The 14,226-nt window shown below is 38.5% G+C and overlaps 1 protein-coding gene across 1 annotated transcript in view; it reads right to left on the bottom strand.

Annotated features, from left to right (window-relative positions):
- Positions 1-14,226, bottom strand: part of CDK14 (cyclin dependent kinase 14) — a 1,122,917-nt gene that overhangs the window by 813,124 nt on the left and 295,567 nt on the right. Inside the window, exon 3 of the mRNA XM_053714025.1 lies at positions 10,742-10,987. Within this exon, the coding sequence (XP_053570000.1) occupies positions 10,742-10,987 (246 nt within the window). The remainder of the gene's footprint in view (positions 1-10,741; positions 10,988-14,226) is intronic.

Below are 14,226 nucleotides of genomic sequence, written 5' to 3'. Positions count from 1 at the left end.
CTGCGTCTCCATAGGTCAATTTTCTTTTTCTTAATTGCCTCTAAAGGTGGAAGTTTCTTAAGGTGGACAGAAGTATTTCTGCGTGTTCACATGATTTTCACTTCAAACTTTCTCAAAGTGTGAAATGGGGCTAATTCATTTTTCTTAGAAAATAAAACCAAAGTGGATCCGGAAATTTATTTAAATATCTGTATCACAATAGGTATATGGTTGTATAAGGGTGGTAGGCTGCAGTATGGTGGTATTCAAAAATTATGCAGTATAATTATAATAAATAAAATGCATATTTAAAAATTTAATAAAATAAAAATTACACTTAAATAATTAAAGCAGAATAAGAACTAGTTACTAGGAAGGGTTAGCATATTATGCCCAATAATGGCAAAAACATCAGACTTCTAAAAAGGGAGATAGATCCAGCTCAGAGTTGAGACCGTTAGGATGGAGGGTGTCAAATTTATATATCAACTCTGATTTCCAATTAAAAAATTTATATATCAACTCTGATTTCCAACGTAAAAAAGGCAACAAGATCTCTAAGTGCTTGTCTAGAAAAGCAAATCTCAGGAACTGGTGATGATCCCTGTGGATGGGAACATGAAGATATGCGTCCTTCAGGTCTATGGTCATCATGAACTGACCCTCTTGGACCAAAGGAAGAATGGAACAAATGGTTTCCATTTTGAAGTACGGTACCCTGAGAAATTTGTTGAGACACTTTAGATCTAAGATGGGTCCAAAAGTTCCCTCTTTTTTGGGAAATACCAACAGATTTGAATAGAATCCTAGACCCTGTTCCCTTACTGGAACTGGAACAATCATGCCCAGGGAGGAAAGGTCCTGAACGCAGCTTAAGAATTACTCTCTTTTTACCTGGTCCGCAGATAACCTTGAGAGGAGGAATCTGCCACTGGGAGGATGAGATTTGAATTCTATTTTGTAACCATGAAATACTATGTCCACAGCCCAAGGGTCTGGGACATCGCCTCCACTTGATCCAATCCCGGACCAGGGGAAGACCCTTCATGCTGACCTAGTCTCAGATGAAGGCTTCTTTGATTGTTTCCCCTTGTTCCAAGTCTGATTGGATCTCCAAGAGGACTTGGACTGCTCCGGCTTGGACGAGGAGGAGGAAGACTTTTGACCTTTGAAGTTACGAAAGGAACGAAAATTTGAATTTTGGCACCCCTTAAGCCTATTCTTCTTGACTTGAGGTAAAAAAGACCCCTTTCCATCCGTAATTTCAGAAATTAGCTCCGCCAGACCAGGACAAAACAGGGTCTTACCCTTTTAAGGTAGTGACAGGAGCTTGGACTTAGAGGTAACATCAGCCAACCAAGATTTCAGCCACAAAGCCCTACGGGCTAGAACAGTGAAGCCAGACATCTTGGCTCCCAGTCTAATGACTTGCATGTTGGCATCAGAGATAAAGGAAATGGCCAGTTTGAGAGCCTTTATCCTATCTTGGATATCCTCTAGCGGAGTCTCCTCTAAAATCAACTTGGACAAAGCATCACACCAATTAGATGCTGTGCTTGTTACCGTAGCAATACAAACTGCAGGTTGCCATTGAAGACCCTAATGAACATACATCTTCTTTACATAAGCCTCCAGTTTTTTGTCCATGGGATCCTTAAAAGAACAGCTATCCTCTATAGGAATCGTGGTTCTCTTGGCCAGTGTAAAAATAGCCCATTTAACCTAAGGCACTATGCACAATGAGTCTCGAATGGAGTCAGCAATAGGAAACATCTTCTTAAAGACAGGAGACGGGGAAAAAGGAATCCCTGGTTTATCCCATTCCTGTGTAATGATCTCCGACACACGGTCTGGAACAGGAAACATTTCCCATGGGGAAGGAACAAAGTATTTATTAAGCTTACTAGATTTCTTAGGGTTGACAGCGACAGAAGAATTGGAGTTGTCCAAAGTAGCCAATACCTCCTTTAAAAGTAACCGAAGGTGTTCAAGCTTAAATCTGAAGTTTACTTTTTCAGAATCAGTCAGTGGATTTATACTGTCAGAGTCTGAGATTTCACCCTCAGAAGCTACCGAGGTAGCCTCCTCATCAGACTTATGAGGGAGGTCAACTTTCGCAGCAGATGGGACAGACACCTTATTATCAGAAAATTTTTTAGATTTCCTCTTGCGCTTCCCCATCATGGGAAAAGCAGATAAAGCCGCATATACCACAGAAGATATCTGTGCAGCAAAATCTATTGGCAAATATACTCCTCCAGGAGGCTGAGAGGAACCACAGGGCACTGTATGTGATGCCATTGATGCTTGGGACGTTTCAAGGAGAAAGCTGTGGCATATCCTGAACAGCATTATCCTGAGAGACAATAGGCTCAGAAGAGAGTAATTTATCTCTAAGCTTTAGGGTCATAGCTAAACATGAATAGAAAAATTGCATAGGTAAAACAATTTGGGCCTCTAAACATAATAAACATTTATCAAATGAAATAGACTCCTGTTCCGTGTCCATAGCTAAGATAAAAAACAAAAGTAAATTTACTGTCAGTTTAAAAGAAATTGAACTTCTTCAAAGCGCAGTAACTGCCTTTTTAACAAGGAAAACTGGGATACTACAAAGCGTTAATATGCCCCCAAAAATAAGCCAAAATTTAAAACCTCAGTCAGTCTGAGGTGCCCTACATTCACCGTAAGTAGTCCAAATAAGGGAGAAACTCCAACAGCCGACACAGCCGATAGCTTGCGGAGAATGACACCGCTCCGCTTCAGTATACAAACGGAAGAACGGGTTGTCACATGACCGGCACACAAAGAAACTGTGCACTAACAGAAAGCGTGCAAATGCCTCTCAGTCTTACTAAACTAACGGAAGATTCCAATGGGCAGCAAAATACAAATATCTAAACGTCTCCCTCACAAATAAAAAAGATACCCTTCTGCCTAAGGAAACAATCCCATCACACATAAGGGAAGTTACAATAGTCTACCCTCACATACAAACGTGCCTGCACTCTGCCCAAATAAACCCTTAACCAAGGATTAATATTACCTGCATATTCAGCTGTCGGGCAGGAAGACAGCTCACAAGGTGTGAAAGGACACATACTCTTATCAGAGACCTGTAGAAAAAGAAAGAACAGAGTAACCAACTCTGACTTTCTGTACCAAGGGCATCAAACATGTTAGAAAACAAAGCAAGTACCACCTCACTAATTTCTAACTGCTTAAAAGCCACCACTTTTCTTACTCAATAGATTGATGTGGACACAGCTTAACCCAAATCCTTGCTTGCAGGAAAAAGTACCCAAAAAAGGAATAAATATCTTCAGACACCAACTTCACATCCTCCATTGACACAGTCAAAGAGAATGACTGGGGGTTATGGGTAGGGGAAGTGACACTTAACAGCTCTGCTGGGGTGCTCTTTGCCTCCTCCTGCTGGCCAGGAGTGAATATCCCACTAGTAATTGGAATGACGTTGTGGACTCTCCATGTCTTAGGAAAGAAAATGGTGACGTGTTATGAATCTTATTTGATTATCCTCATCCAGAATCCCCTGTACCTGTGGAAAGACTGATCAAGTTATGCACACCATTAAAAAGATAGTAAACACCAAAAATCTTATTGTTTAAAAAGAGAGATAATCCCTTTATTTACTATTCCTCAGTTTTGCATAACCAACACTGTTATAATAATATACTTTTTACCTCTGTAATTACCTTGTATCTAAGTTTCTGCAAACTGCCTATTTATCGCAGATCTTTTGACAGGCTTGCATTTCAGGCAATTAGTGCTCACTCTTAAATAATCCCACGTGTGTGAGTACAATGTTATTTATATGAAACACAAACTAATGCCCTCTAGCTGTGAAAAACTGTCAAATGCATGCCGATAAGAGGCGGCCTTCAAGGACTTAGAAATAAGCATACGAACCTATCGATGTTTAGTTTTTAACTAAGAATACCAAGAGAACAAAGCAAATTTGATGATAAAAGTAAATTATTAAGTTGTTTAAAAATAGATGCCCTATCTAAATCACAAAAGTTTAATTTGGACTTTACTATCCCTTTAAGAATAGAGAGGGAGTAAGTCAAGCACTTAAAACATACCTTAATACAAACACCTGTTCTAGAATATAATAGTGAAAATATCCTTGACATCTATGTCAAACAGCCTACAATGCTCCCACTGACCTATTTCTAACAGTGTCTTCCAAAAGCAGCTGCCATACCACTATTTCTAGATACAGAAAACTTTATTCAGAGGATAAAAAATAATGATCTTCCACACTGAGTTAATCTATTGCTGCAGCTTGACCCTAACTGCTGTTCACTCAATGACCCCACCATAATTAACCCTAACTGTAATCATCAAATTAACAGCCACTAAATAGAAACAGTCGGCCAGATTATGAGTTTTGCGTTAGGAGCTATGCGGTGCTAATGAGCAGTTTTTTCTCACCGCTCACTTACCTACAGCGCTGGTATTACAGGTTTTTCTAAACCCGGCGTTAAAAGGCAAGAAGTGAGCGTAGAGCAAAATTGTGCTCCTTACCGCACTCCAATACCAGCGCTGCTTAAGTGAGCGGTGAGCTGGCCGTACGTGCTCGTGCATGATTTTCCCATAGACATCAATGGGGAGAGCCGGCTGAGAAAAAGTCTAACACCTGCCAAAAAGCAGTGTAAAACTCAGTAACGCAGCCCCATTGATTCCTATGAGGAAACACATTTTATGTTTAAAACTAAATACTTACCTATAAAATAAACCCTAAGCTAGCTACAATATAACTAATAGTTACATTGTAGCTAGCTTAGTGTTTATTTTACAGGCAAGTTTGTATTTATTTTAACTAGGTAGAATAGTTACTAAATAGTTATTAACTATTTAATAACTACCTAGCTAAAATAAATACAAATAAAATAAAACCTAACGTAAGTTACAATAACACCTAACACTACACTACAATTAAATAAATTACCTACATTAAATAAAATTAAATAAATTAAATACAATTAGCTAAATTACAAAAAAAACAAAACACTAAATTACAGAAAATAAAAAACAAATTACAAGATCTTTAAACTAATTACATCTAATCAAATAGCCCTTATCAAAATAAAAAAGCCCCCCCCAAATAAAAAAAAACCCTAGCCTAAACTAAACTATCAATAGCCCTTAAAAGGGCCTTTTGCGGGGCATTGCCTCAAAGTAATCAGCTCTTTTACCTGTAAAAAAAAGTACAAACAACCCCCCCAACAGTAAAACCCACCACCCACACAACCAACCCCCAAATAAAATACTAACTAAAAAAACCTAAGCTCCCCATTGCCCTGAAAAGGGCATTTGGATGGGCATTGCCATTAAAAGGGCATTTAGCTCTTTTGCAGGCCCAAACCCTAATCTAAAAATAAACCCACCCAATACACCCTTAAAAAAATCCTAACCCCCGAAGATTCACTTACCGGGAGGAGTCTTCAGCCAAGCGATAAGATGTCCTCAACGAAGCAGAAGTGGTCCTCCAGATGGGCAGAAGTCTTCATCCAGACGGCATCTTCTATCTTCATCCTTCCGGCGCGGAGCGGGTCCATCTTCAAGACATCCGACACGGAGCATTCTCTTCAAACGACGTCTTCTTCGTAATGAATATCTCTTTAAGTGACATCATCCAAGATGACGTCCCTTAGATTCCGATTGGCTGATAGCATTCTCTCAGCCAATCGGAATTAAGGTAGAAAACATACTATTGGCTGATTGAATATGCTTTTGAATGTGATTCTGGTGTGAGGTTAGCTGGTTATAGAGATTTAGGGCAGCCAACAGGAGCAAAGCAAGGTAAAGACTGAGGAGGAAGCATGGAGGTGCAGACAAATATAAGTTTACTAACTGGAACAGCAGAACTACTATGGGAAGCTATAAAATCTGAGACAAAGAGAAAAAAATCTATAAAAATAAACCTTACCTTAATGTGTGAAGTATCAGCATGACACTATACATCAGCCACAGCAGCACATGTCACGTCTTTGCTAGGAACAAGTTCCCTCTCACCCTGCACTAGATGCTGCTGCATGGGGGAGGGGAGTGTGTGCACTCACCTATTCTTCCCACTAACACCTTTCTACAAATACTTTTCCACTAACAAACTTCAGTTAGTTGATCTTAGGGCCACAGCAGAAAGAGCAGGGTTAAGGGGACCAGCAGACTGGATGCTGTCTGCCTAAGGCGTCATGGATACAGTGTGAGATGAGTCACACAGCCTCAAGACTGAATAGAGCAGTGTGTGCAGCTGCACAGATGCTCAAATCCTCACGTGCCTGCCACTCCAGCTTTATGCTGCATGCGCCTACAGTCAGCCCTACCCTGAAACAATCCTCACCAACAGAGCAGTTACCTGATAAAAGTGGTAACCCCAGCAGGACCTTTTCTGATGCAGTGGGATTGGCTGAATGCCGAGTTAGGGCTTAGCATTCAGTGCTGCACAGTGCACATCTAAAACAGCACATGGCACTAGCTTGGCATGTCACATGACACCTGCACGGTCTGGCACAGTTTCTCGCAAATAAATATAAGCAGAGAACTTTTGACTGTGACAGTATTAGGACTGACTGTGTGTGTCCCCCATATCATATAACATCAGCAGTCTGGCATGAACCAAAAAAAACATTTTTTTTTTTTTAGGACTCTTGGGCCCCTCAACAAAGACTGGGCCCTGGACAGCTGCCCCTTTTGCCCTGTGTTAAAGATGGCCCTGTGTGCAGATATAATACACATTTTCTTATTAAACAAGATTGCTTCCGTTTAAGCAATATGATTTGTTTCTGATTTTCTGATCACTAAAGTTAAGGTCAATCTTACTGGTACCACAGCGAGAAAGTAGCTTTTTCATAGCAGGGCACAAAATCAGTTTGAAGGTGGAGTTGGCAACACTGCATATAACAGCAGAGGGAAAAGACTTCTTACATTTTGGAAAAACTAAGAATATTGAGAAAAGTACTGATAGAAATGTTAACAGCTAATCTACTGATATCTTTGTGTTTCTAAAAGCTGCCATGTCCTTTCTTCAAGAGAACTGCAAAAACGGGCATCATGCAAATGATCAAGTATCAAAATACTTCTGTTCTCATGGAAACTTTCATCAGAGGTTTGAGCTTGACCCTGGGAACTAAATAAAAATATATTTTTATATTACAATAATTTTAGTATAAAAAAAAAGGAGCCGCCATGATTTCCAGTTTGAAATATTGAATAAGAGGTAATTTACCACTAGTGATGTCGCAAATTGTTCGCCGGCGAATAGTTCCTGGCAAACATAGCATGTTCGCGTTCGCCGCAGTGGGCGAACATATGTGATGTTCGATCCGCTCCCTATTCGTCATCATTGAGTAATACTTTGACCCTGTACCTCACAGTCAGCAGGCACATTCCAGCCAATCAGCAGCAGACCCTCCCTCCCAGACCCTCCTACCTCCTGGACAGCATCCATTTTAGATTCATTCGGAAGCTGCATTGTTAGTGAGAGGAGGGACAGTGTAGCTGCTGCTGATTTAGTAGGGAAATCTATAGCTAGGCTAGTGTATTCAGTGTCCACTACAGTCCTGAAGGACTCATCTGATCTCTGCTGTAAGGACAGCACCCCAAAAAGCCCTTTTTAGGGCTGCTTTTTTTTTTTCCTGTGTAATCTAATTGCAGTTGCCTGCCTGCCAGCGTGTGTCAGGCTGACAGTGTATACTGTGCCCACTTGCCCAGTGCCACCACTCATATCTGGTGTAACAGTAGTGTAGATTTAAAAAAAAACAACACTTTTTTGACTGTGTTAAATAATAGCAGCCAGTTTCCTTCACACGTGTGCGTTTAAGTGCCTGCCTGCCAGGGCACAGTGTCACCCCAGTGCAACTCATATCTGGTGTAACAGTAGTGTAGATTTAAAAAAAACAACACTTTTTTGACTGTGTTAAATAATAGCAGTCAGTTTCCTTCACACGTGTGCGTTTCAGTGCCTGCCTGCCAGGGCACAGTGTCACCCCAGTGCAACTCATATCTGGTGTAACAGTAGTGTAGATTTAAAAAAAAACAACACTTTTTTGACTGTGTTAAATAATAGCAGTCAGTTTCCTTCACACGTGTGCGTTTCAGTGCCTGCCTGCCAGGGCACAGTGTCACCCCAGTGCAACTCATATCTGGTGTAACAGTAGTGTACATATCTGATGTTTTAAAGCACGTTATTCCAAACAATTTAGGAATGTTAGGTGATTTATGCCCTTTATGGATTAAAACCAGACTCTGCATCAACTATGTAATTTTCCATGGGAGTTTTGCCATGGATCCCCCTCCGGCATGCCACAGTCCAGGTGTTAGTACCCTTGAAACAACTTTTCCATCACTATTATGGCCAGAAAGAGTCCCTGTGGGTTTTAAAATTCGCCTGCCTATTGAAGTCTATGGCGGTTCGCCCGGTTCGCCCGGTTCGCGAACAGTTGTGGAAGTTTGCGTCCGCCGTTCGCGAACGCAAAATTTTAGGTTCGCGACATCACTATTTACCACTTTATAAAAAGAGTAGCGGATATATGAAACAACAGAAGACTATCATGGCCATAATAGTGAAAAACTACTTGCCCCTTATTTAAATGGTGAGATAAACTCTTTTAAAAAAAGTTTTTTTATATATATGAGAGGGGTGATAATAGCCTGTTTAGAGTTACCAGATCTTCCAAAATAGGAGCTGTGCTGTTTGTCATTGTTAAGGCAATCAACTGGCAGCTGGGTGAATACAGGACCCTCTATATGAAAGAGCAGGATTCATTTCTATAAGCTTATGGTCCTGTAAGGTGATCACTATTGCCACCAAAAATTACATGACCCCTCACAGGTTAGAGGGGTCTCACCACTTTTAAAAGGGGGACAACTTGCCAAATGTTGCATGTTCCATTTCAGAGCCCTAAGAATCCCAAAATACACAAAGTGGAGAAGAGATTGAAATTATTCTATATTAATCGCCTGCTATCTAGAGGAATAGAAGACATCTCTTCATATATGTGGTATATGTGTATATATATATGTGTTGGTGGGTTGGTGTGTGTGTGTGTGTTGTAAGACTTCTTTAGGGGCACCAGCCCATAAATAAATATGTTAAATAATTACAATTTTTATGGCAATTGCCTACTAGTGACCACTTATTGGAAGGAAGTGGTGTCCCTAAAGAGGGATGAAAGTGGTACCCTCTGGTACCTAGTGGGGTAGAAATATCACTTTTCAATGTCATTATCTGTATTCTAATGGACTCATTTAAAAGAGGAACTTCTCCCCTTTCAAATGAAAGTGAAAGAGGGGGATAGATAAGGGTTCAGTTAGAGCCCCACCCTACTCAGCCACAGCTACCTAGGGGAACAAGAGCATGGAGGATGTTGACAGCATAAATAAAAGGCTACACATATTACACATATTAGTGGGTTTCCAGGAAGTGCTATCCTGTGTGGATAGTAAAAACATCAGTCCCTTCTGCTATACAATGTTATTGTGCACACATTCAAACTGATTGAAATATGTGTTTAATTCCTGCAAGGTCAAACATATAATCAAAGTCACAGAATCGACAGCGTTATCCTAACATTGAAAAGGTGAGCACTTGAGTGCAGCAGTTTCAAACTAAGTAAAATAAGGGAATATGTTTAGAAATAAAAAATGCTCTAATGAAATGTAACTTTTTAGATTCCCACCGGCATGTCTGTTAAAAGAGAAATATGACTAATGGTACAGCATGTTAAAGGGACAGTATACACCAATTTTCATAAAACTGCATGTAATAAATAGACACTAATATAAAGAATAATATGCACAGATACTAAACTAAAAATCCAGTATAAAACCATTTAAAAACTCAGAGGCTCCCAGTTTAGTTCTGTTGAACAGGTAGCTGGAACAACCACTGAAAGTTGTTCTATAGCAAAAACAAAACAAAAAAACAGCCCCTCCCCCCTCTCCCTTCCTTTGCATAGGAAAAGACTCTTTACACAAACAGGAGCAAGCTGGAGTAGGTATACATCAGTATTCTCCTAAAACTTTGTGCTTGGTTAGGAGTCTGAAAACTTTACTTTTAAAAAAAAATAAAAAATAAAAAGCTGTATAGGTTATATAAATGAATCATCTACAAAACATTTATGCAAAAAAAATCTAGTGTATAATGTCCCTTTAAGGTAAGAGAGGGGGAACGGACATGCATAATGTTTGTGAGAAGCATGCTCTCCAGTTCCCTCTGCAACTGGTAAAATTACATCAGCACAAGAAATTCCCCAGGATCAGCCGCTACTCAACAAAACTACTATATACATATTTTATTTTCCACGCTTCTTTACTGCTACTAAAATAACATATCTACCAAAAACAATGTAAAGGAACAATGTGACAATCTATAGCATTAGCTCCCTGTAACACCAGGAAGTCAGGCCTATAATTTTCAAACTTACAATAGTGTTTAAGGGGAAAAAACACAGAAAAAAAAAAATATTAAGGGACAAGAATATTCTTACTTGTTTAGGATTCATTTCAATTGGTCATTCTAAAACATAATGTGAAATCCTGTACAGCTCTTGAAAATGACCCAAACAATTATAGCTGACAGCCATCAGCCAAACAAAATGTGTATTTATATCCTCTTGGGAAGGAGAGTGAAGAGTTCTTGCCAATCATTATAAATACCATAAACTAATGAAGCCTGGGCTATTTTTTTTAAGGATATTTTTTCTCAGGAGAACAGGGATATGTCACTTCTTACCGAACTGGGACTTGAATGTCGTCTGACCTTAGGAGATTCCTTTCCCACCGGCGTGCTCTTAAAGTTAATGCATGCATTGTTTTCTGAATGCACTCTTTTCACCTGGTTTGCTGTTTTTTCAAATGGGTCAAAACTGCTCTGTGTCCTCTGCACTTTAACTTTCTTATCTTCAGGAATCGTGTCCAGGGGCTTTACCACTGAGTCCATTCCATGGCAGTTCCGGGTAGACATCTTGCTGACACATATCTGCAGGAATAACAAACACCATGAAATAAATTAAACACTCCAGTTAAAAATATATATATGTTCAGAAACACACAGGTCTTATCTCAGCAGACACAAATTGATGTACTCTTCCTCTGTATTGTAAAAAGCTAACACATCCCTTTCAAAAAGGTGTATTGTTTGCTTGGGACTAAACAATCTAATTAGTAATCAATCCACAAGCCAAAGAAATATGAGACATCTGAGCAGTGTAACCTAAACAGTAAAAAGCTCACAATACACAATACAACCCTTATCTAATAGTACAGCACCATACTATCTTAAAAGAGTTTTAGGACCATAACTTCACTTCTACACTTTATCTGATAATGACAGATTGGTCACTTAAAGAGACATTAAACTCAAAAGTGTAAATAATCAGAAAATGTTTAATTATGTCTGAAATAAATTACACCAGTTATACTTTCATTATTTATTTTGTCATCGTTTTCTGTAATTCACTTCTGAAAATTGTGGGTTTCCACTGCTCCCCCCCCCCATATTTATATTGGTTCCTAATTGATTACAATTTAATACAATGCATTAATAAAAATAACTTGAAAAACTATCATATTCTGCACATTTTCAAACTAAAAATTAGTTTTAAGGAAACAGCTTCAGTTTGCTCTCTGTTCCATGACGAAAAAAATTCCATCATTGGTCATTAAAGGGTTAAAAAGTATGTGTCATTTATGTTTTGCGTTTTAGGCTATGTTTACTAATAGAGGAAACCTACAGCTATAATCTTTACTACCTACATTGGTGTCTTTTTCAGGAATTCATGACCAGCCTACTGTAAAGTAGAGCAACCACAAATTTTGGTTCCAGCTTTTATTTTTAACATTCTATTTTATTTTAGGTTATTATTCCTACTATAGCATCAGAGAAATCTTGAAAAAATATAAACAAGGGAGTAGCCTACTTTATAGAATCAGAAAATCATTGAAAGCTATTTAACTACATTATATACACACCATGCTTGCATACACTAAATTAATATTTTGTCAGTGTTTGTTATTTATTAATTATTTAGTTTAAACAGTTACACTAATTTTAATTAAAGAGACACTCAATCAAAATTAAACTTTCATTATTCAGATAGAGCATGCCATTTTAAACAACTTTCCAATTTACTTCCATTATCTAAATGTGCACAGTCTTCTTATATTTAAACTTTTTGAGTCACCGGCTCATACTGAGCATGTGCAAGAATAAGTGTGTATGCATTTGTGAATGGCTGATTGCTGTCACATGGTACGTGTATGCATTTGTGAGTGGCTGATGGCCGTCACATGGTACAGGGGGAGTAGAAAAAGACATAACTTTTAAAATTGTCAGAAAAAAAATCTACTACTCATTTGAAATTCAGACTAAGTGCTATTGTCTTGTTATCTTGCATTTGTTGATTATGCAAATCTACTGTGTTGACTGGTCCTTTAATGTATGCACTTTTACAGTGACTGCATAACACACGAAACGACATGAAACAGCATGAAATTTAATGCAAAATATGCGGCAATTATATGTGATACACACACATGTATTTACCTTCTACTAATTGTTTATAGTTATAGTTATATATTGATTAAATAACTACTATTTTCAATGTATTTGTTCATATTGAGCTTTTTAAGTGGAGATATTGGGGTAGATTTATTAAATGTCGGACAGACATGATCCGCTGTAGGGGATCATATCTGTCCGACATAGCTAAATGCTAACAGCATACTCTGTTGGCATTTAACATTGCAAACGCATTTATAGTGAAATACTTGTGCAATGCCGCCCCCTGCACATTCACAGCCAATCAGCAGCTAGCAGGGGGTGTTAATCATCCTGATCGTATCTGATCGGGATGATTCCTGTCTGCCACCTCTTACGACCGCTGTTTCTTTACTTTTGTTTCCGGTGAGCCTGAAGTCTTGTGCGGAAACAGCTGCATTCGCATCTTAATAAATCGGCCCCAGTATATGAAAACAATGCTATACAACTAGTCTTCAGTAGGATTAACCCTTTGCCTGCCAGGAATACTATAGGTGGATTCTATAAGTGGCTAATATAGTGGATACTAGAAGTGGATTCAAGAATGCATTGAATATGATATTGCACACATAAAAAAAGACTGCACAATTGTATATCTGCAGTAAATTGAAATGTGTCTTAAAACTGCCTGATCTATTTGACTCATGAAAGATTCATTATGACTTTAGTGTCCCTTTAATGATGTTTTAGGGGGCATAGTTTGGTCTAGGCAAGAACACACCTAGTAATAATCTAAAACTATACAAATATGTCAGATGTTAAACAACACAATGTACAGGGTGACTAGAATAGAGTACAATACTCCCCTCTTAAATGACCGCTGCTCTCTAACAGTCTCTCCCAACCGGACTGTGAGTAGAAAGTGAATCGGATATATAGAGGCGCTGATCTTGAATCTCGTGTATATGGACGTACACACTGAAGAAAGAAAAACTTGGCTTGTGATTTGCAGAAGTTAACAACAAATTAATGTGCAGTATACTCACTCCGAAAAATTCAGAGTTCAGCTTCTTCAAGAGGTTTTTCTGTCTCAACTTTCCCAATTTCCACACTGTATTTGTGTCTGTGGATAATGAAAATTGCACTGCAGGTAATTGAATCTTTTGCTTGATAAAAAGTGCAATATACTCACTCCGATAAATTTCGGAATCCGGCTCCTCAGAACATGTTGTGTAGTTTGAAAATACTTCCAAAAAGGCAGCAGAAATACTTGTTGTGGTAAAAAACAAATATTTATTAAAACATAATAAAATGCTCTTATTTATCTTGGCTCTACGCGTTTCAACGACAATATCGTCTTTTTCAAGAGCAGTAAAAACAATTGGAAGTGCTGCCTTTGGAGTGTTTACAGGTGTATTTATACAGGTAATCATTGTTCCTGTTCCGGTGATAAACACCGGAATAGGACTCACAAATAAAACATTTTAATTTTGTATTTATTCCAATCCGATTGTGTTTTGAGAATGATATTTATTTATATTATGTTTAAGCTTTTAGCGCTTGAATTCTCAATAATTTGTCAAATCGGATTGGTATAAATGAAAAAAAGCTTTTTGGCCAATCAGAGGGGAGAAAATAAAGTTCCCTTTCAAGTCCTGGTTTTATGCAGTTTCTTTTCAGGTCCGCCAGATGATGCATGGTCATATATTCTCATCAATCAGATGAAGAGCGTTGTTTTC

This window comes from Bombina bombina, chromosome 5 (assembly GCF_027579735.1).
Source record: "Bombina bombina isolate aBomBom1 chromosome 5, aBomBom1.pri, whole genome shotgun sequence".
NCBI classification, from domain to species: Eukaryota; Metazoa; Chordata; class Amphibia; order Anura; family Bombinatoridae; genus Bombina; species Bombina bombina.
The sequence above is the reverse complement of the archived record's forward strand: the minus strand, read 5'-3'. Positions and strand labels throughout refer to the sequence as shown.